The following is a 20,566-nucleotide window of genomic DNA, read 5'->3' as shown; positions in this document are numbered from 1 at the left end:
TCCATATATAGCGCATGCTAGCCCAGGTTAACTTAAGCTATGTCGGGTTTACCCAGGTTAGCCCAGGTTTACCTAGGCTAGCCCAGGTTTACTCTGGCTAACCCAGGCTAACCTCTGTGCCTTGGCTGCAGGACTGTGATGGCTGGGTGATAGTCAGTAAGGTCCCTCCCCAGGTAGCAGACAAGACCAACGCAGTCAGCTACAGCAGGCTGGCCGTCACAAGCAGGGCTCAAGCTGTGGTCACGACCCTGGGTCAAGGGGGCAGGGAAAGGAGCTACGCCCTTGGACAGGAAGCTAAGGAGAAGAGCTACACCCTTGGACAGGAAGCTAAGGAGAAGAGCTACACCCTTGGCAAGAGTTATGACACCACCTCTGGCAAGATCGTAACCATGACTACCAAGTCCAAGGAGGAAGGGGAGGTGGTTGCCGCAGCAGCATTTGCCCAAGAGCTGAGAAGAGGGGTGGAGCAAGCCACTGCTACGGTCAAGATAATTCCTGTGGAGACAGACAGTGATGTCTCATGCCCAGGAGGCATGGCTAGGCTGGATGGCAGAGGGACCACACCCCTTATCACCATCAGAGAGGCACGCACCCCAACCTCCCCTCCAGGGCCCCTCTCCCCTCATGGCCTTGGGCCAGAAGCAGGGTTAAGTCAGGTGTCCAGTCCCAGATTGAGCCTAGGGTCAGGGTCTGGCCTGGGTCTAGGGTCAGGTCTGGGCTCCAGCCTGGCTTTAGGCCTAAGGAGCAACAGGAGCCAGGAGCTCCAGGATCAGAAAGAGCTGCTGAAGGAACCTGGACACCTGGGAGATAAGACCACCCCTCTCACCCCCCTCACCCCCCTCACCCCATTCACCCCTCTGTCCCCCCTCTCCCCCCGCTCCCCCTTGCCCAAGTCCCCCATGGTGGACCTACGTCTCAGCCCTGCCCCCCAGCCCTACCTGACCAGAACATCCCCCTGTGCAAGAGTGGTAGGACATGCCTTCTCAACCCTCCTTTTCACCCCTCCTTTTCACCCCTCCTTTGCCCTTTATCCCTCCTCGTCACCGCTGTTCCTCCTCAACCCTCCCCCTCCTCTTCACCCCTCTTCCTCCCCTTCATCCCTCCTCCTCTTCACTCCTTCTCCTCCTCACCCCTCCTCCTCAGTTCTCCAAGATTCCTGCCTGGTCTGGTGTGAGCCACTGCTCACTGTTCAGACAGGACCAGGTCCAGAACTGCTCTGCTTGATAATTATTTAATAATTATTTGTATTATTTGCTCACTGCTGCCTTTTAGGCCTGGTCACGCCTGCCTGTTAGGTCTGGTCACTGCTGCCCGTCAGGCTTGGTTTGGTCACTGCTGCCTGTCAGGCCTGGTCTGGTCCGGTCACTGCTGCCTGTCAGGCCTGGTTTGGTCACTGCTGCCTGCCTGTCAGGCCTGGTCTGGTCACTGCTGCCTATCAGGCCTGGTCTGGTCACTGCTGCCTGTCATGCCTGATCTGGTCACTGCTGCCTGCCTGCCTGTCAGGCCTGGTCTGGTCTGGTTACTGCTGCCTATCAGGCCTGGTCTGGTTGCTACTGCCTGTCAGGCCTGGTCAGGTTACTGCTGCCTGTCAGGCCTGGTCTGGTCTGTTTGCTGCTGCCTGTCAGGGAATTGGGAATGTAAACAGATCCAGTCCCTGCTGCTGTCACACACTGCCTCCGCCTTGGCTGGCTGTGTGTGTGCATGTGTGTGTGCATGCGTGTGTGTGTTCCTGCTGCCTGTCCCTAAGCTGTGCCTATGTCTACATAAGAGACACCCTGTCACCTTCATGTCAATGTGTGTGTGACTGTGTCAATGTATATTTCTACCTTGTATAATGTCTATAATGTTCCTTTATATTTCGTGTTTCCTCTTGTGTATGTGCTTGCTTGTTTGCCCATGCTTTGTGTGTGTGCGTCTGCCCAGCCCAAGCCAACGTTTGATGAGATGTCCCCAGAGCTGACGGCTCTGCTGCAGTCGGCCAGAGAGCAAACTAGTCCTCGTGTCTGGCCTCCTGGCCCCTCCTCTGGACTCACGCTACTGAAGGTGGAGCACAGCTCATCCACCTGCCTATCTGTCTGCCTGTCTCCCTGTCTGTCTGCCTGTCTCCCTGTCTACCTGCTTGTCTGTCTCCTTATCTGCCTGCCTGTCTCCCTGTCTGTCTGCCTGTCTGCCTGCCTGCCTGCCTGCCTGCCTGCCTGCCTGCCTGTCTGCCTGTCTGTCTGTCTGTCTGTCTGTCTGTCTGTCTGTCTGTCTGTCTGCCTGTCTCCCTGTCTGCCTGCTTGTCTGTCTCCTTATCTGCCTGCCTGTCTCCCTGTCTGCCTGCCTGTCTATCTGTCTGTATTTAGTCTCTCTGCTTTTTGTCTGCCTGTCTACCTACCCGTCTGTCTTTTGTCTCTGTCTGGCGGCAGAAGTGCTTGTCTAGACTGACACTCAGCTATCCTGTCTGTTTCAGACCGGCGAGACTCTGGAGAGAGTTGTCACAGCAACAGAGAAGGATTCCTCTCTAGATCAAGACCAGATAATAGAGGAGCAGCTAGAGGCGAAGCTAAAGCAGGAACAAGAAGTCCAGGTAGAGATGGAGGATGGTGCAGAACAGGGGCTGCTAGGAGATGTTCCTGAGTCAGGGTCTGAGAGCGGGGCAAGCGAGCTCAGTGATGTTCTCAGCATAGCGTCCCTGGCTGCTGCTGCCCAGACCACTGTGGACCAGGTCCTACAGGCAGCCATTAGGGAGGCAGGGGGGTTGGAGAAGGAGGAGCAGAGGAGGCAGGAAGAGGAGGAGCAGGGGGAGGAGGAGCAGGAGGATGAGGTGGAGGACCAGGTTGGGTTGAAGGAGGAGCAGGGGGGGCTGAAGGAGAAGGGGAACCAGGGGGAGCAGGAGGAGGAGCAGGGTCATCGCCTTATCCATGGTCTAGGTTTGGATGTGAGTCTGGCTCCCAGTCCCTGTCCTGATCCTGGTTCTGGGGAGGAGGAGTCTGTTTCTGAGGGGAACAGTGAGGACTGGAGGGATTCTGGAGACATCTCTCCCCCCTCCTCCCTCGCCTCCCCCTCCTCCTTACAAAGGAGGCAACATGATGAATGGACCAGGGTGGATCACCCAGACTCCAACAGCACTACTGAGCCTCTGACGAAGGTAACCCTGAACACCACCTCCAGAATTCTCCTGGGATCCACTCTCCTGAACACTGACCCCTGCCCCAGAACTCTCCCTGGGATCCACTCTCTCAAACACTGACCTACCTCTGCCCCAGAACTCACCTGGGATCCACCCTCCTGAATCCTTCTACCCTTGCTTCTCCTACTGTCCTCATCCTCCTTCTACAGTATGTGCTACAGAGGCATCAGTAACATCTTCCTAGGCCCCCTCCTCAGTGGCGGCTGGTGAAAAATATTCTAGGTGGGGCTGTGAAATATTCAGTCAATTCGGTAACCATCCTAATACAATTGAACACAAACTGCATGATACGAGTTATTTGTGAAATAGTAATTATGTAATTAATACACACAGCTATAGGCAAATGTCCACATTTGTGGACTAAAAATACCAAAAACACAACATAACTATGACTGTAAAACTAAATATTAAGGATTTATAAATGAATTTAACACAATCAATTATCTTTGATAGAACGTGCCTGTTATTATCCACTTCTTCGTTGTTTCTCCTCACCTCAATCCGGTGACCTTCGTCCAGTTGCATAGCGATTGTCTCTGCCTAGCATGGCTAGCTTGATTGTATTCTCCATGTGTGCCTTTATGCACTTGTTTTGTTTTCTCAGATGAATGTTTAATGTCCTAACTCCTGTAACAGTCCATGCTGTATCTGTTCCGAATGTTATAAAAAGCACGGGAAGCAAAATAAGGCATTGACATGACTGCATCCAGCTAGCCAGGCTTTTCTGTTGTAGCTTACCAATCGTGGGAGAAACCTCTGTGTATGATTTACCTTTACCCTTTTCGCTCGCCTGTTGTGTAATTTTGAATTCAGGTGGGCCAAACTCTTTTATTTTTATTTTCTCCACTAAAATTCTCCTCTCAAATTTTGGAGAGGATATCTGAGAGAATTCGAGAAATGAGAACGTCTCATAGAATTAATATAACTAGAGTAAGCTACTTTTGTCTTCCAAGATGGCGTCCCCATTCATTTCTATGAAAAGTGCTCAGTGGCGCAGTGAGGCAAGCGAGAGCACGACACTCTTTCCACTTCCGTGTCTTCCTGTCTAGCTTTAAACAGTGGCTCTTTTTTTCCCTAGCTCCGAGAGCTCATGTAAATCGGCTATCGGCCAATGTGAACTTTTGTGCTCGTGCCCTGTTAGTATTCGCGAGCACATTTGCAGGCAACTTTCATTGACTAAGCAAATAAATGGGTTGCTAGTTTACCCATTTCGGATTGGTTTCAAACTTAGCAAAAATCGGGAAAAATTATTCTATGAAAAAGCTAGTAGTATGAGCCAGGTTCGAGAATCAAACAAAAATTATTGGGGGAGATAGTTTTGTAAATGTTGAATGGAGTTAATAGAATAAAAACGACCGGAAGAGTCGGAAACCTAACCGTACATGCAATACCACCTACATCCACCGGGGCCGTTGCTTCAAGCCGAGGGACAAGGGGTGGGGGCTTGGAACGTCTGAAGTCCAGTCCGTCATTCATTCATTCATTTTCAATAACGTTAAGTAGGCCCTACAGTCGCAAAATCAGTTCTATACTCTAACTCTGCTTGGGGCGCTAATTTCAGTGCCCTTTAGGCATCATTTTTGAGGACGCTGATTGGCCAATTATGTGTTTTCTTGTTAGCAACAGTCAGCAATTCACCTACCGCCAGCAGGTTGGTAGGCGTTTCGATGGGCGCTAGATGTCGAGCATGAAGTAAATTTATCCCAAAACAGAATTTTAGTATATATATACACAACACTTTATTGTATATTTTTAACACAGTCATGCTTAAAATGAGTAGTTATTGTTTAGAAAATATATTACATAAAAAACAAAAATCAAAAACACTTTTCACAAGGGAGGGCGGCGCCCTCTATTGACCAGCCGTCACTGCCCCTCCTACTGTCGCCTGGATGAACCCTCCCCTTGATAATAACACCCTCCACCAACACCAACTGTGTTTCTATGGTGACCTTTGACTTCTCCTCTCCAGATTTCATCTGTGCAGCAGTCAGAGGTTGTGACCTTTAGCAGCTTTGCAGAAGAAGGGCTGGGAGAGGATGTTCACACCGCCATGAAAACCATAACTTACCAAACACTGGAGGTAGAACACACACCTTCACATACAAACCATCACATATACACTGTCACACAACACAGACCATCTCACACAGTCACACACACTAGCACATGCTCCTCATCCTGCTGTCAGACTAACCAGGGTGCCTTGCTCGAGTTGCAGGGTGGCACTAAGGTAGAGCCTGATGCAGGTGTTCTGATGAGCGCCCAGACCATCACCTCTGAGACCAGCAGCACCACTACCACCACGCATATCACCAAGGTCGTATCACATCACCACCCGTACCACAGTAACACCAAATCACCTGTGACCCAAGTTACCCTGTCATACTTATCACCATGGTTACACTGTCACATACATGCAGACTGTGAAGGGAGGAATCTCTGAGACACGAATCGAGAAGAGGATTGTGATCTCTGGAGATGCAGACATTGACCATGATGAGGTAAGATAACACACACATGCACACACTATCACACACACACTCTTACTAATACACACATTCACTAACATACACACTATAGTCACACAGGCCACATCTGTTCCCCAACTGTGTATTACAGTTGGGGGAGCAGAGCCATGTAGATCAGCTCCTCCTGCCAGACCCCCCAGTGTGGCTCCATCCAAGATGTGTGTGTGTGTGTGTGTATGAGTGTGTGTGTACGTGTGTGTATCTGTGTGTGTATGTGTGTGTGTGCATGCATATGTGCATCTGTGTGTGTGTGTGGATCTGTGTGTGGCCCCAGGCTCTGGCCCAGGCCATCAAGGAGGCCAAAGAGCAGCATCCCGACATGTCGGTGACCAGGGTGGTTGTGCACAAGGAGACGGAGATCTCACCTGAGGAAGGGGAGGAGTGACAGGTAGCTTCGCCTTCTCAACTGGCTCCACCCCCCTCTGGCTGTGCTCCACGCTTGACTTGGCTGACTAACTAACCTTGGACTAGCCAACTAACTAACTTTCGACAAGTCAACAAACTAACCCTGGACTAGTCAATGAACTAACTCTGGACTAGTCAAATAGCGGTGGTCCAGTAGAGCTGCTGTCTTGCTGCTCTGAACTTACAGCTTTCACACTGCCTTCATCTTCTCAACCTCTATCTCTCTTTCTTCAGGCTTTCTGTCTGTCTTACTGACTGGCTGTTTATCTTACTTTCTGGCTGGCCTTCTGAATGTTTGTCCTTCTGGCTGTCTTACATGTACATTTATTCATTTAGCAGACGCTTTTATCCAAAGCGACTTCCAAGAGAGAGCTTTACAAAGTGCATTGGTCACTGATAATAACAACAAGATAGCCCCAAAAACATTGCGAGTAGCCAAAACATGAAGCACATGTTAACAACCAAAATAAGTGCCAAAGGGAAGAACCATAAGAGCATGTAGTTAAGCAAGTTACAATTAAACAACATGAACCGCTATAAGTGCTAGTGTACCTGTAGAAAAATAAGCAACAATAAAAACAATATATCACAGCGACTACAAAATGTACTGGCTGGTTGTCTTGCTGACTATCTGTCGGTCTGAATGGTTGTCTTACTGGCTGTCTGTATGAATGGTTGTCTTTCTGTCTGTCTGTATAAATGGTTGTGTTTCTGTCTGGCTGTCTATCTAAATGGATGTTAGTTAGCTGGCTGTCTTGTTGGATGTCTGTCTGAAGGGTTGTCTGTCTGTCTTATTGTCTGTCTGAAGGGTTGTCTGCTTTAAGTGCCTTTCTGTATCTGTGACAGTGTTTCCCCTCGGATTTCAGAGGGGGCCGGTGTTTGGCCGATACCAAAATGCTGCCTCCTTTTCATTTTCAATGGAAGTCACGTGACAGGACCCTGCAAGGCAGTGTGAGATAGCTGGCAGCGTGAACAGGTAGACTAGCAAAGGAAGCAAACTATGTGTTTATTAGGGCATTTGTGGATGAGCAATGTCAGTATGTTGCCATTCAAAACTAAACTAGCTAGCATAATACAGCTAGTACAGTATATGCAAGGAAGTAAATGCTTTTCCCAGCACCACACCGCTTGCGAGGAGCGAATAGGCGAATTCACGCAAATGTTGTCGTTAACAGTGCAGCTAGTGTGCACTCATCGACAGGTGATCAGGTGTAAATAACAAGGGCATGTTTGCACAAACTTTCGCAAATGAATTGAACAGTTTTGAGACAATGAGCAAGAAGCGGATTGCCTGGAGTGTGAAAACCGCTATATGTCGCGGGCCGCCCCTACGAAACAATGTTAGGGGAAACACTGTGTGATCATGTCAATCTCCCATGATAATATACAGTGAAGAAGAATTGTTGTGGAGGAGTTGGTGTGTCTCTGGTCATCAGTCCAAGCAGCATTCCTGTCTCCTGTATCTTCTGACTCCATAAGAACCCTGTCTGTCTGCTTTGACTCCATAAGAACCCTGTCTGTCTGCTCTCTGACTCCATAAGGACCCTGTCTGTATGCTCTGACTCCATAAGAACCCTGTCTGTCTGCTCTCTGACTCCATAAGGACCCTGTCTGTATGCTCTCTGACTCCATAAGGACCCTGTCTGTCTGCTGTCTGACTTCATAAAGACCCTGTCTATCAACTCTGAATCCATAAGGACCCTGTCTGTCTGCTTTCTGACTCCATAAGGACCATGTCTGTGTGCTGTCTGACTCCATAAGGACCCTGTCTGTCTGCTGTCTGACTTCATAAAGACACTGTCTTTCTGCTCTGACTCCATACGGACATTGTCTGTCTGCTGCCTGACTTCATAAAGACCCTGTCTGTCTGCTCTCTGATCAGGACTGAGGCTCACTGACCTGGAGGGTTCTGAAGAGTTCCAGAAGGTCACCTGCTCGATCCCTACAGGATCACACAAGCTGCTCCACGACAGACAAGACTGCATCTGAGCACTACTGGACTAGCACACACACATGCATAAATGCCCACTCTTTATATCTCACCAAGACACACACACACACACACTCTAAGAGCTCCCTGGCAATCAGGCGTCTGCTGGTCCTTACAGGAACATGTTTGTTGCATGACAAGGGAACCGTTCTGTTGTACGACCTCATCTCCATGTTGTGGTCTTGAGTTGCAGGGAAAGAGTCTGTCTATTTATTTACTCTCAATACTCTCTTAGTGAACTGAATGTGAACAAGTACCTATTTATTCTGTAGACATGCCAAAACACACTCTCTCCTTGTACCCTCAAATGTTAAGTAAGTACGTTTTTACACATCTACATGTTTATTCAGCTTACAAGCTCAGTAGGCCAGAAGAAAATGTTTTTCCTTGTTTTGTTTGTATATACGACCATTTGCATTATAAACCTAACCGTCCTTGATGAGTGTCTTCATCCACACACAAGCCTCAGCAGAACTAACAGATAGCAACTGCCACAGTTCTGCCTAAATCCCTGTGTCTCTCTGAGACAATCACACTGTGTCACCCTGACCCCTTTCTCATCCACCACCATGGCTCTGCCCAGTATCCATAATTCCCACAACTCTGAAATAAACTGAAAAATAAATCTATCTACTGTCTCTTTCTGTCTGCTGTGTGTTCTGTGGGTTGCTGTGAAGCCTGTGTGTGCAGGGTTCAGTGGGACCCCAGCATGGCTGGACATGGCCTGGAACTGGAAGCACGTTTGAAGAATATAGGGTTTTTGTTACTAAAATGTGACATTCCCACCCCTCACTGTGAATAATAATATGCAGCAGGCTCTATTAGGCCTCAGGAATCATTAATGAAAGGTTATTGGTGGTCCAGTGCCAGCCGTTTTAGACCCACCTTCTCGTAAAATACATTTAAAACACGTGTCACATTGGAGGTTATTATAAGGGTATATATAGGCCTACCCTTATATTTGGGTATATTCACCATATGGTGAATTAACTGTATAATACCTCTTCAGGCAGTGTGCTGTACAACCCTGATACTTAGGGTACTGTTGGGGAAAGGCTTGTGTACCTACTGGCAGTGTGTATAATTTAGTTGTAGTTCATGTTGTGCGCCAATTTATTTACATATATAATTTGTGCTCTATCTGCGACATCCCTGGGTGTGTGAGTCCAACTAGTGCAGACCATAGGGCATCTCCTATATATGACCATCCAAAACGTATTTTAATGTGGCTGTTAAAAAAAAAGAATCGGATGATTTATGACATTTTCGTTACAATTATTGTCAATAAAGAAGAGTGTTAGCGCGAGTGCATGTACTATGGTCTCGTTAATCCGGTAATGATTTACTCAGATTCCCCTCCACTCTCGCCTCCCGCTCGTGACAGTGTTTTTCGCGCCCCAAATCTGCTCCCGTTTTCCCTCTAGTTCGCGCTTCAGAGACTTAAGATCAGTAATTTGCGTAAGTATTTGTGGTCACTCCTTTGGATTGTGCTTTGTTGTTCTGGCTGCATTTACGCAACAAGCGTAAACGGAATCATTTCAATGCACGTACGTACGCGCATAGTCACTCAATCTGCAGTTCCGTGCTGGCGCAGCGCGTCCTTCCGTTTATGCTCGTCCTCAGGCCAACAACACACAAAGTGTATTATTATATTTTCAACGCGTGACACTCATCGGAGACTTTACCAAGGGTACAAAATCGTTTACTAAAGGTAAGAAATATATTTTTAGCTAATCACATCAGTTTCCAAATTATTGCATAATGTTTTATCAAGATGCCTGCGCGCTCACGGATTGAGCAGAAGCTCGAGTTCGTCATGTCAGGAGTGTTCATGGCTGCTCGGGCATTTTCCGTTCTAGCGACGGGCGCTGCTCGCGTGCTTGTGCTTGTGGCTGTGGCTGGTTGGTGACAGCTATAAACCCCTGTCTCCCCGACGGCGTGACAGCCTCACACCTAGACAAGGATTTAGCAAACAGCAGGGGTTTATGCTATTTATATGAGGAAGACTGTGCCCACACCAGTTATATGTAGTAATGGGGCCATTTTAGTTCGTACACAATGCAGTTAGCTAGCATAGCTAGCTAGCTATACACCCTCCCCCCAAATCTAACGCTAATTGGCTAGTCATTCGTACTAGCTAGCATTGATTGCTAGCTGGCTTATCACGGGACGTAGAATGCAGTATGTGTAGCTGGCTAGGAAGTGATACGAGGCCTGCATCTGTCAGGGATGTTTTCATGATGATATTTGACCTCTAGCCTTACATTTTCAGGACAAACAATGTTGTAGTTAGCTGATCACTTCATGTCAGTCGACATTGATTAGCTAGATAGCTGATGTATTTTACGTGTTACTATAATCACGAATGATTATTATGCTGATTATTGTAGCCATGAGGACCACAACTGTGAATGTGTCAATAGTTCCCCTCTGGTCATGGAATGCATGAGAGCACACACCCTCACACACAGTGTAGCTCACGCAGCAGGACAGCTGACTTGTCTGGATGGTAGAATATTACTGTTCTTACCCCTCAGGTAAAATCAAAATAGAGTGTCTGCAGTGTTTCCTCTGTGTACCCTATATTTCGGAGCAGTAATTGTCTAATAGCTAATGTAATATTGCACATATTTTCGTCCTATTTCCCATAAAGAAATAAAGTTAGCATACTTTAAGACACCTTAAAGTATGTTCTAAATGGCATAAATGCTGCCAATTAATCATTGACTTAACAACTTATTGTAAATGGTCAGTGGCCTATAGGCTGTAGCTATCGATTAAGGTAGGCCACTCGGAAGCATGTACACTGTCTGCATCATTTGATCTTGATAGGCTAAGCATTCTGTAGCAAATAATAACAATATACCCACTATATATTCATTAAAACTACTTCAGCATAATAATGCAACTAAAATACGAACGTGAGCAAGGGCAGCAATCACTATCGAATCAACAGACGTGCAATTTCACTAGCTGGGGAAGAATACAAACAACGAAAATCACCAGTTAACTTAATTTAAATTTGCAAGAACTATAGACTAATACAATAACAGGCTTAAATGAACTAACAACATAAGTTATACGACTTACAGTTCTCAAGGACGCACACGCGCAATCTCAACTGTGCTGTGAAGCGCGTGTATGTGCTATTCTCCGACATACAACTCTAACAATCACGGCTGATAGACGGCCTTACATTTTGTACAGCCCTATTTCTGATACCGTGGCGGCAGAAGTTTAACCGTGGCGGGCCGCTAAGGAAAAATCAACAAAGCGGAAACACTGGTGTCTCTATATGTCCTATATCGTTTGTGGTCTCCTTGCTGGTGCCCTGCGCGTTGTTAAATTCCTCGTCTGTGTCCTCTGTCTCCAGAGCTTTATCCATCCAGCATGTCAGAGACAGTGAAGTACGTGGACGATGAGCACAAGACCATCTTCCTGAAGCTACTGAACGAGCAGCGTCTGGAGGGGGAGCACTGCGACATTGCCGTGGTCGTGGAGGATGTCAAGTTCCGCGCCCACCGCTGTGTCCTCGCCGCCTGCAGCAACTACTTCAAAAAGCTGTTCAAGAAGCATGAGGTGGACAACTCGTCTGTCATCGAGATCGACTTCATCCGCTCTGACATTTTTGAGGAAGTGCTCAACTACATGTATACAGCCAAAATCTCCGTCAAGAAGAAGGACGTCAACCTGATGATGTCGTCGGGGCAGATCCTCGGCATACGTTTCCTGGACAAGCTGTGCTCCCAGAAGCGTGACCTGACGGCCGAGGAGAAGCATGACAAGTTCCCCTACGACATTGTCAAGTTGGCTATGCCCCCTGACGACCCCTCCCTGACCTCTGACCCTGATGTACAGGTGCTGGGGGAGCACCACGACACACCTACCCATGACCTTGTAGAGGACACCTCAGCCAATCACGAGCTTGACAAGTCTCCCAGCTCCGCCTTGCGTGTGCAGGAAGCCATCCTGAAAGAGCTAGCCAATGAGGACGTCCACAAAGTGAGCTGCTACGACCAGGACGTGGTAGAGCCCATGGACACAGAGCCCAAAGACCTGGGCCACGCCGCCCAGACTCTGACATTCACAGACAGCATGGGGGAGGTGAAGGACGAGCACACAGCCAGCTGGACCACCGCCACCACAGACATGAAGTTCGAGTACCTGCTGTACGGCCACCGCGACCAGCTAGCCTGCCAGGTCTGCGGGAAGACCTTTGTGGACGAGAACCGCCTGAGGAAGCATGAAAAGCTGCACTCAGCCGAGCGGCCGTTCGTGTGTGAGATTTGCAGCAAGGCCTTCACCACGCAGGCCCACCTGAAGGAGCACCTGAAAATCCACACAGGCTTCAAGCCCTACCGCTGCGACGTTTGCGGGAAGTCCTTCATCCGTGCGCCCGACCTCAAGAAGCACGAGCGCGTCCACAGCAACGAGCGCCCGTTCGGGTGCCAAATGTGCGACAAGGCCTTCAAACACAAGTCGCACCTGAAGGACCACGAACGGCGGCACCGCGGGGAAAAGCCATTTGTCTGCAGCTCCTGCACCAAGGCGTTTGCCAAAGCCTCCGACCTGAAAAGGCACGAGAACAACATGCACAGCGAGAGGAAGCAGCTGGCGCCGTCAGTGCTGCAGACGGAGACGGAGCAGCTGCAGGCTGCAGCCATGGCGGCCGAGGCAGAGCAGCAGCTGGAGTCGATAGCCTGCTCGTAGCAGCCGCTCACAGCCCCTGGAAGCAGCCGTCCGCTGGCTGGAGCTCCAGCAGAACCTCACATTCTCTGAACAGTTAAGGAAACTCTGAACAATGATGGGAAAACCTCTGTGGATCTGTTTGGTCGTCTTTTTTGGTGAGGTGCCACTGTGGGTAGAACTAGGACTCTGTACTTAATGAACAGGTTCCATGTTGTCTTGTGGGTATTTGTGGGACACATGAGATTGTCATAAAAATTATTGATAAATATTTTTGGTTAGATTATGATTTCTGTTTTTCTTGCACTGTAAAATGGTAAGGACATTTTTTGATGGCTGATGAACTTCACGGTTGAGGAGGTTGTGAAGCTTCTCACTAGAGCTGTCTGCTGTGTAGTTATGGTAACAAATGGTCAGGTGGCTCTTCAATGGACCTCCCTCCTGGTTGGACCATGTGCCTGATTGGTCACATGGTGCTGTGTCTTATCTATGATCATGACTACTGGATATTATGTGTAAAATTGTAACATAGCTACATGAAAAAAATTCGTGGCCCATACATCTTTTGTAAAATATTTTATTTGATCACACGCATCACCTCATACTATCAAATTGCATGTGAATTTATCAAATTAAAATATCTGATACTTTAATAAAAATGCTACTTTGAACTGCCAACAACGTTGCGTATGTCGATTTTGATCACACAAAGTAAAGGCTATGTGTGTTTGCTAATAAAATGAGTTAACGGCCTCAGTGAAGGCTTTTCAACAAGAACCTTGATCAGTGACTATTAATTAACTCAACAAGCATGCGCAGGTACTCGGACTAACAGGTGTTTAGAATAAAGTTTTCTTCAGGTTCGGCGACGGCTCGGCCTCTAATGAGTGGACAAATAGGTAAGTTGAAAGAAGGGAAGAGATAGCAGACACAAAATCACATAATAATCACATAATAATCACCTATTGACCTACATGAGAATAGTTTCTTGGCCACCGTTGTTTGTAGCCTATTTTAGTAACGCAGATTCTATCGAACAATTCGATAGAACCGCAACTCGATGCAAACGTCCCAAGTTGGAAAGTTCGCGTTTTCTCAACTTGAGCAATGAACCCGGAGCAGACAGATGGACACGTAGTTGCTAAAACTAAAAGAAAAAAAATCTCATCGGAGTCGCGGGAAGACGGGAGGTCGAATGAAAGGTGAGGCATACAGTAGCCTAGCCACATTGCGCTGCGCCAACAGTGACTGATGGTCTTTGGCGGCAATAAAGCGATTTGGCTGATAATGTCAACAGTTAATGTAGTCTTTCGTAAAATAAAATAAAACGAACACCTTAAAACAGGAGGAAGAACAGAAAAATGGATGGGAACAAAAAGGTATGTGTAAGCTCTCTCTCTCACTGTGTGTGTGTATCAGGGGTACCAACCCACTGGTTATGGAAGTTGCATGAGAAGAGCTCCTGGTGCTGAAAGTGCCAACAAGAGTCCAATATCAGCAGGTGTGAGGGCATACAGGGAGCTCTGGCTGATGACCTGAAGCTCTGGCTGATCACCTGGAGCTCTGGCTGATCACCTGGAGCTCTGGCCGATCACCTGGAGGGTGTGAGGACCTGTTTGTTTGCTTATTTTGTTTATTTTTACAGGGACAGTGCACATTAGTGAATGCACTGTGAGTGTAGGTGTTGACAATAGACAGAAGCATGATCTCGCTGTATTTCCATGGGATGTGTACAGGTATGTGTGGTAGTATGGTAAGGTGTCTGGGTTCAGGTGTATGTTGAGGTGTGTAGGGGTACTGTGCTCCAGTTCAGGGAGTTTGAGAGCAGACTCGGTCACCAGAACAAAAAGGGAACACACACTGGAGAACCTCCATCTCTGAATCTCTTAGAATATTCAGTGCATCAGAACATCTAGAACTTTAGAGCTGTCAGAACTCGGTAGGTCTAGAGGTTTCCTTGCGACCAGCATCAACTCTGTGCCCAGCATTGCAAGCAGTCTTTCCTGTATATATGGAACAAAACCTGTTACCAGAGCATCTCTGTATCCAAAAATCCAGATTTGTGCTCGTCTGTCTTCCAGGAGGCGGACCCAGTTGCAGTAAAGCGGTACGTCCTAAGTTTGACCCCTGACATGACCCCTGGCCGTGGCACACTCTTGATACACCTAGCTGGCTAGCTTGCTGATCATGTCTCTGACATCACAGCCAAGCTCATGCAGATAACAAGGACAACAACCATAACAACCTATCATCCAATCAAGAGGGGAAGCAGGAAGTGGATTGGTGCAGGTCCCAGCTGACCCTGAAAGCTGACACAGCGAAGGTACGCATATCATTACTGAACTGCTCTAGATACTGGGTGAGGTGTGTGAGTGCGCACGTGTGAGTGCGCACGTGTGAGTGCGCACGTGTGAGTGCGCACGTGTGAGTGCGTGCATGTGTGATCCAGACCTCCATGTTACAGCACCACAGGTCAAAGACCAGCAGGAAAGAGCAACAGAGAGAGGAAGACCAAGAGGAACAACAAATACTTTTCAGTGAACAACCAGCCAACAGGTAACACTTCACCTCTGATCCAGCATTGTCCAACTGTTCATCCTACAGGACGTAACCCTATACAGTATGTTGGTAAACACATTTACATCCTAACAGTTTAAACAGTAAATCAAAAAGGAAGAGCAAAGACTTCACAGAGCAGAATAAGAAAGTAAGGAGCTATTAGCCCAGACGACCCATCCTCAGTGAAGGGCTTTTCACTGGCTGTTCTGACATGGCTGTTCTGATGGCAGGAGAGAAGAGGATCTGGGAATGCCAGGAATATAAAGGAGAAAGACCAATTTCTCAAAAACAAATCAACAAATGAAAAGAAGCGTAAAAAGGAGAATTCAGAAAAAGAGAAATTAAAGAAGAAAGTGAAGCTGGAAGAGAGGGAGGATAAAAGGCTGAAAGACAAGGATATCAAGGAGGACAGTACATGGAAATGGTGAGATCAAGTTCATACTTTAGAAGCATCACAATCATTATTATTTATGTTTAACAATGTCTTGGTTTGTGTGTGTGTTACACATCCAATTTCTTTTGAATATATCATATTGAATGCATCTGTAGGAGAATTCACTGTAGCGGAATCGTGCTTCAGTGATTTGTTTCCAGAGGGACGATTAAAATGTTGCATCCACGTGTCAGCCGCTTATTTGTGGCACTGGAAGCGAAACATAGTCCATTCTCTAGCTATACACTATCCCCATGTGAATAACATTTACGTTTTAATTTGGCTGACGCTTTTAACCTAAGTAGCATACCGGGGTTGTGGTAATTCATGATGCATTGTAGGATGTATTGCTTGAACTATTTTTGAGAGATTCGAACCCATAATATAACGCGTACAAGACACACTGTAGGCTGTAAGAAACAACTCATCGCAGTGAGCCACCAAGCCTGGCATGAGCAAATATTGTAATGTTTTTGCCAACTTAATACAACAGTCGATGAAGATTAATAGCAGCGCTTTCGTTGTAAATTCTTCGCGGTTTTACCGGGTTGCTGAAAAGTATGAAGCGAAAAGCAGGCAGATGTGAGTTACTTGCCAGACAATTTGTAATTAGCATTATATGCTGACCTGTATCAATTTGGTTGAGTAACAAAGTTAGTTAGGCTCATCTGGGCTCCACTTCAGACACGCAGTCAATCCATAAGTGCCTGTCTGCATGGTTTTGAATCCATGTCTCTCTGTTGTGCAGGTGGGAGGAGGGTCACACCAGTGATGGGAGGAAGTGGTCTAGCCTGGAGCACCGCGGGCCGCTTATCCCCCCACCATATGACCCCATACCCAGCAACGTAAATTTCTACTACAACGGTTAGACACACCCAGTCTAATTTAGTATTTACTGTGTTGTTTCGTGGTGCTTATAATTAGGATATTGTTTGGATAGTGTCAGAGCTGTCATTGCTAGGCTCGTCAGGATTTACTTTTGGCCACTCCGGGAATCAAACTCAAATCCTCTGACTCATGCACAAAACAACCCCCTTTTACAAACACCGCTTCCATCAGCTTCACCACTGCTAGCAATTTGATGGCAGGTTTGGTGGTATTTAAACTGAAGAGTTTAACCAGCTCAGTTACATGGGGTCGATTTGTAAATCTGTTCCTAGGTGAGCCGGTGAAACTGAGCCTGACTGCAGAGGAGGTGGCAACATTCTATGCTAAGATGCTGGATCATGAGTACACCACTAAGCCCGTGTTCCAAGAGAACTTCTTTACTGACTGGAGAGAGGTGCAGACCCCCAGAACCTGACCACACCCACACTGACACCAAGACCATTGTTGTATGTCTGACGATGCTGTTGTCTGCCATCCTAACAGGAAATGACCTCAGACGAGAGGGCTCTGATCAGGAAGCTGTCTAAGTGTGACTTCACAGAGATCAATAAGTACTTCTTGCTCAAGGCTGAAGAGAGGAAAGCCTTGACTAAGGAGCAGAAGAAGGTGAGCTTCAGCCTGGCTTCTGGTGAACAGTTTTCTTCCCCAGGATCTGCTGAGGTTCTATCTGGACTCTGTTGTGGTTCTGTTAAGGTTCTGAAGGAGGAGGCCAGCCTGCTGACAGAGGAGTATGGGTTCTGTGTTCTGGACGGCCACAGGGAGAAGATTGGGAACTTCCGTGTGGAACCGCCAGGCCTGTTCCGTGGCCGTGGAGAGCACCCGAAAATGGGAAAACTGAAGAAGAGGATCCAGCCTGAGGACATCACCATCAACTGCAGCAGGTCAGTCTCTCTCTCACACACATACGCACAAGATCCAGCCTGTGGACATCACCATCAGTTGTAGCAGGTCAGTCTCACACGGGAATAACTGTGTGTGTGTGTAGAGATTTCAAGGTGCCAGCAGCTCCTGAGGGACACAGGTGGAAGAAGGTGCAGCATGACGACACAGTCACGTGGCTGGCCTCCTGGGTGGAGAATGTCCAGGGAAACATCAAATACGTCATGCTCAACCCTAGCTCCAAACTGAAGGTTCCACACACACACCAACACCCATTCCTCTGTCACACCTTTGAGCCAAATTTGGAGCTTGTGTGTGTGTGTGTGTGTGTGTGCGCAGGGAGAGAAGGACTGGCAGAAGTATGAGGTGGCTCGCAGGTTGAAGGAGAAGGTCGAGACCATCAGGAGGCGCTATATAGAAGACTGGAAGGACAGAGAGATGAAGAACAGGCAGAGAGGAGTAGCTCTGTACTTCATTGACAAGGTGCTGCTGTGACTCTGTCCCTGATCATGACCCAGACCTGCGACCTCAGGCTGTGGTCGCATCTCCTCAGATAGGCTCCTCCGACGCTTATTTTCTGACATGACCAATCCAAACGTGTGTGTGTGTGTAGCTTGCTCTACGTGCGGGAAACGAGAAGGAGGAGAGTGAGACGGCTGACACGGTTGGCTGCTGCTCTCTGAGGGTGGAGCACATCAGGCTCGTCCCACTGCTGGACAGCCTGGAGAATGTGGTGGAGTTTGACTTCCTGGGGAAGGACTCCATTCGCTACTACAACAAGGTTCCAGTGGAGGCCAGGGTAGGCAGTGCTACTACGATACAATAACTACAGCCCAGATTACATGACGTGCTACAGACTCTCTTTCTCATTCTCACTTAGGTCTTCAAGAACCTTAAACTCTTCGTGGAAAATAAAGACCCTGGTGACGACCTCTTTGATAGAATCAACGTAATATTCATACACAAGACAAACAATATACAGGATGTTCGCATATTTGTGGAACATGACTATTGACTATTACTACTTTTTTCTTCTGTGTTGTTCAGACGGGGTATCTGAACAAGCACCTGAACCAGGCCATGCCCGGCCTGACGGCCAAGGTGTTCAGAACTTACAACGCTTCCACCACTCTGCAGGAGCAGCTCAGCCAAATCACCTCTGGTACACACACACAAGCACACCTTCAGAAATACACTTAAGAGCAGTTTGTGTTTACGCATGTGTGTGTGTTCAGCTGACATGAGCTTGGAGGAGAAGGTGCTGTCGTATAACCGTGCTAACAGAGCTGTAGCCATCCTCTGCAACCACCAGAGGGCAGCACCTAAAACCTTTGAGAAGTCGATGCAACTGCTGAAGGACAAGGTACTGCTTAACAAATGTGAACGAGATCTGCTAGTTCACTAGCCAGTGATAAGTTAACTATATTGGTGTGTGTCAGATGTCCCAGAAGGAGCAGCAGTTGGAGACAACCAGGAAGGAGCTGAAGACAGCTCAGAAGGAGCACAAGAGAGAGCAGTGTGACAGAACCAAAAGGTTGGTGGTGGAACGCTGGCTGTGTTAGCCATGGTAACTGTGAACAATGAGCTGGGCTTTAGAGGACACCTCTTTCCCCCCCACAGGTTAGTGGAGAAGAAGGAGGCAGCTGTCAAACGACTGGAGGAGCAGCTGAAGAAGCTCTGCCTCCAGATGACTGACAGGGAGGAGAATAAGGTCATTGCCTTGGGAACCTCGAAACTCAACTACCTCGATCCCCGCATCTCTGTGGCCTGGTAAGTCTTATTTCTCAGTCAGTTGTGTGCGTGTGAGACAAGTGATTCCAAGTGGCTGCATCTCTTCTGGCAGGTGCAGGAAGTTCAATGTCCCGATAGAGAAGATCTACAACAAGACCCAAAGAGACAAGTTTGCCTGGGCGATAGACATGACGGACGACACCTTTACATTTTGATTTGTTGACCTTTACTCTGTCAGACTTCTTAGTTTACCTTGAGATTAGATGTGGAATATCTAAACATGTATCTGGGTCTATTGAATAAAACTGGTTGATGTGTGGAACAGAAAAGTGGGCTTGATTTATGCCACTGTGTTGGAGTCTGTCATGATGTCTAGATCGACTCAAATTATTCAGCGAAATAAGTTCAACGTCTCGGGGTACAGTATATATCAGTTGATTTATGGGATCACTTTCTGTTCCTATGAGCTGGGCCCTGTTCCTTTTAATGATTTTACCAACTAAGACAGGCTTATGTCAGTTTGACAGATTTTGTGTTGTTTGGTTTGAGAATCAATTCAATTCAACTTGGTTCAAGCTCAGTTACTATGGCACTTGTGTGTGAAACTAACCCGGTCCAGGGCAGGCTATCTGAAGCTTAGCCAGTGGTGTTGCTTAACCAGACACACCTGTAACACTGATCAGAACGAAAGACAATGATTTATCATGGACTTAATGGACATATTTTACGTTATTAATCACTATCATTTAAAATGGTAAGATGTGATATGAAATGTTTAGGCTGATGCTGCATGAAATGTCTCAATCTAAATGACCCCAATAGAATGATAATGACCACATAAATGGTTAACAGTGCAATAGCAAAAGATTATTGACCAAAACTGTTGTTTTATCCTATCTGCCGCTATCTTAGTTTTCTGACAACCATGTTTAAAAATGTTGGTTAATAGCCTATATTTAAAACGGTCAAGAGTATACTTGGATGTGTTTAGAGGGTGTTTTGTTTATGAAGTGACCTCAACCTATGTAACGTTTGTCAATCATGACAGGTCCTTTTATTAATGAGGTGGTGGATGAGGAAGCTGTCATAATACGTGATTTAAAGGACTATCAGGGACAGGTCACATGGTAGGTAGGGAACATAACTGCCGTTTCCACGGTGGATCAATACGACCCATGCTCTACCTCACAAGCTGCTCAAGAATAGCATGCCTAGCAATTATCTTGACAACTTGAACCTGCCTCGAATGAATCGGATTGTGTGAACAAGAATGGACCTGTGGAACCACTTAG

At 47.3% G+C, this 20,566-nt stretch overlaps 3 protein-coding genes across 7 annotated transcripts in view; all 3 read left to right on the top strand.

Moving 5' to 3' along the window:
* Positions 1 to 8,988, top strand: part of LOC124469910 (band 4.1-like protein 3) — a 47,058-nt gene extending 38,070 nt beyond the window's left edge. Inside the window, exons 18-25 of one of the 3 annotated variants that reach the window (XM_047023428.1) lie at positions 132 to 968; positions 1,924 to 2,043; positions 2,453 to 3,130; positions 5,145 to 5,255; positions 5,394 to 5,492; positions 5,596 to 5,676; positions 5,978 to 6,091; positions 7,991 to 8,988. In XM_047023428.1, coding sequence (XP_046879384.1) covers positions 132 to 968; positions 1,924 to 2,043; positions 2,453 to 3,130; positions 5,145 to 5,255; positions 5,394 to 5,492; positions 5,596 to 5,676; positions 5,978 to 6,088 — 2,037 coding nt within the window. In that variant the 3' untranslated portion in view covers positions 6,089 to 6,091; positions 7,991 to 8,988. The remainder of the gene's footprint in view (positions 1 to 131; positions 969 to 1,923; positions 2,044 to 2,452; positions 3,131 to 5,144; positions 5,256 to 5,393; positions 5,493 to 5,595; positions 5,677 to 5,977; positions 6,092 to 7,990) is intronic. The other 2 variants (XM_047023429.1, XM_047023430.1) reach the window with 2 other exon arrangements.
* A 735-nt stretch (positions 8,989 to 9,723) lies between these two features.
* Positions 9,724 to 19,617, top strand: top1mt (DNA topoisomerase I mitochondrial). 3 transcript variants are annotated; one of them, XM_047023439.1, is made up of 20 exons: positions 13,837 to 13,986; positions 14,130 to 14,163; positions 14,866 to 14,891; positions 14,990 to 15,107; positions 15,249 to 15,340; positions 15,437 to 15,491; positions 15,574 to 15,767; positions 16,525 to 16,640; positions 16,937 to 17,058; positions 17,148 to 17,270; positions 17,358 to 17,545; positions 17,650 to 17,794; positions 17,883 to 18,026; positions 18,157 to 18,342; positions 18,424 to 18,492; positions 18,591 to 18,705; positions 18,779 to 18,906; positions 18,983 to 19,077; positions 19,164 to 19,313; positions 19,387 to 19,617. In XM_047023439.1, exons 1-20 carry the CDS (start codon positions 13,892 to 13,894, stop codon positions 19,487 to 19,489), a joined length of 2,298 nt encoding a protein of 765 aa, XP_046879395.1. In that variant the 5' UTR covers positions 13,837 to 13,891; the 3' UTR covers positions 19,490 to 19,617. The 3 variants fall into 3 exon arrangements, with proteins under 3 accessions (XP_046879396.1, XP_046879395.1, XP_046879398.1); XM_047023440.1 differs by lacking the exons at positions 13,837 to 13,986; positions 14,130 to 14,163 and adding an exon at positions 9,724 to 9,809 and having other exon boundaries at positions 14,866 to 15,340; positions 19,387 to 19,614; XM_047023442.1 differs by lacking the exons at positions 13,837 to 13,986; positions 14,130 to 14,163; positions 14,866 to 14,891; ... (2 more) ...; positions 15,437 to 15,491; positions 15,574 to 15,767 and adding an exon at positions 15,791 to 16,358 and having other exon boundaries at positions 19,387 to 19,606.
* On the top strand, positions 9,727 to 13,810 carry zbtb14 (zinc finger and BTB domain containing 14). The gene is made up of 2 exons (XM_047023443.1): positions 9,727 to 9,809; positions 11,472 to 13,810. Exon 2 carries the CDS (start codon positions 11,489 to 11,491, stop codon positions 12,806 to 12,808), a length of 1,320 nt encoding a protein of 439 aa, XP_046879399.1. The 5' UTR covers positions 9,727 to 9,809; positions 11,472 to 11,488; the 3' UTR covers positions 12,809 to 13,810.
* Positions 19,618 to 20,566: the final 949 nt, after the last annotated feature.

Source organism: Hypomesus transpacificus, chromosome 8, assembly GCF_021917145.1.
Source record: "Hypomesus transpacificus isolate Combined female chromosome 8, fHypTra1, whole genome shotgun sequence".
Taxonomy (NCBI): domain Eukaryota; kingdom Metazoa; phylum Chordata; class Actinopteri; order Osmeriformes; family Osmeridae; genus Hypomesus; species Hypomesus transpacificus.
The sequence above is the reverse complement of the archived record's forward strand: the minus strand, read 5'-3'. Positions and strand labels throughout refer to the sequence as shown.

What these genes read in the sequence shown, in the direction of transcription:
- top1mt (XM_047023439.1), top strand. Translation starts at nt 13,892, where the DNA reads ATGAACCCGGAGCAGACAGATGGACACGTAGTTGCTAAAACTAAAAGA. An exon ending in ACCCTAGCTCCAAACTGAAG is followed by an intron (nt 17,795 to 17,882) that starts GTTCCACACACA and finishes GTGTGTGCGCAG; the next exon opens with GGAGAGAAGGACTGGCAGAA. An exon ending in ACCTCTTTGATAGAATCAAC is followed by an intron (nt 18,493 to 18,590) that starts GTAATATTCATA and finishes TGTGTTGTTCAG; the next exon opens with ACGGGGTATCTGAACAAGCA.
- zbtb14 (XM_047023443.1), top strand. Translation starts at nt 11,489, where the DNA reads ATGTCAGAGACAGTGAAGTACGTGGACGATGAGCACAAGACCATCTTC.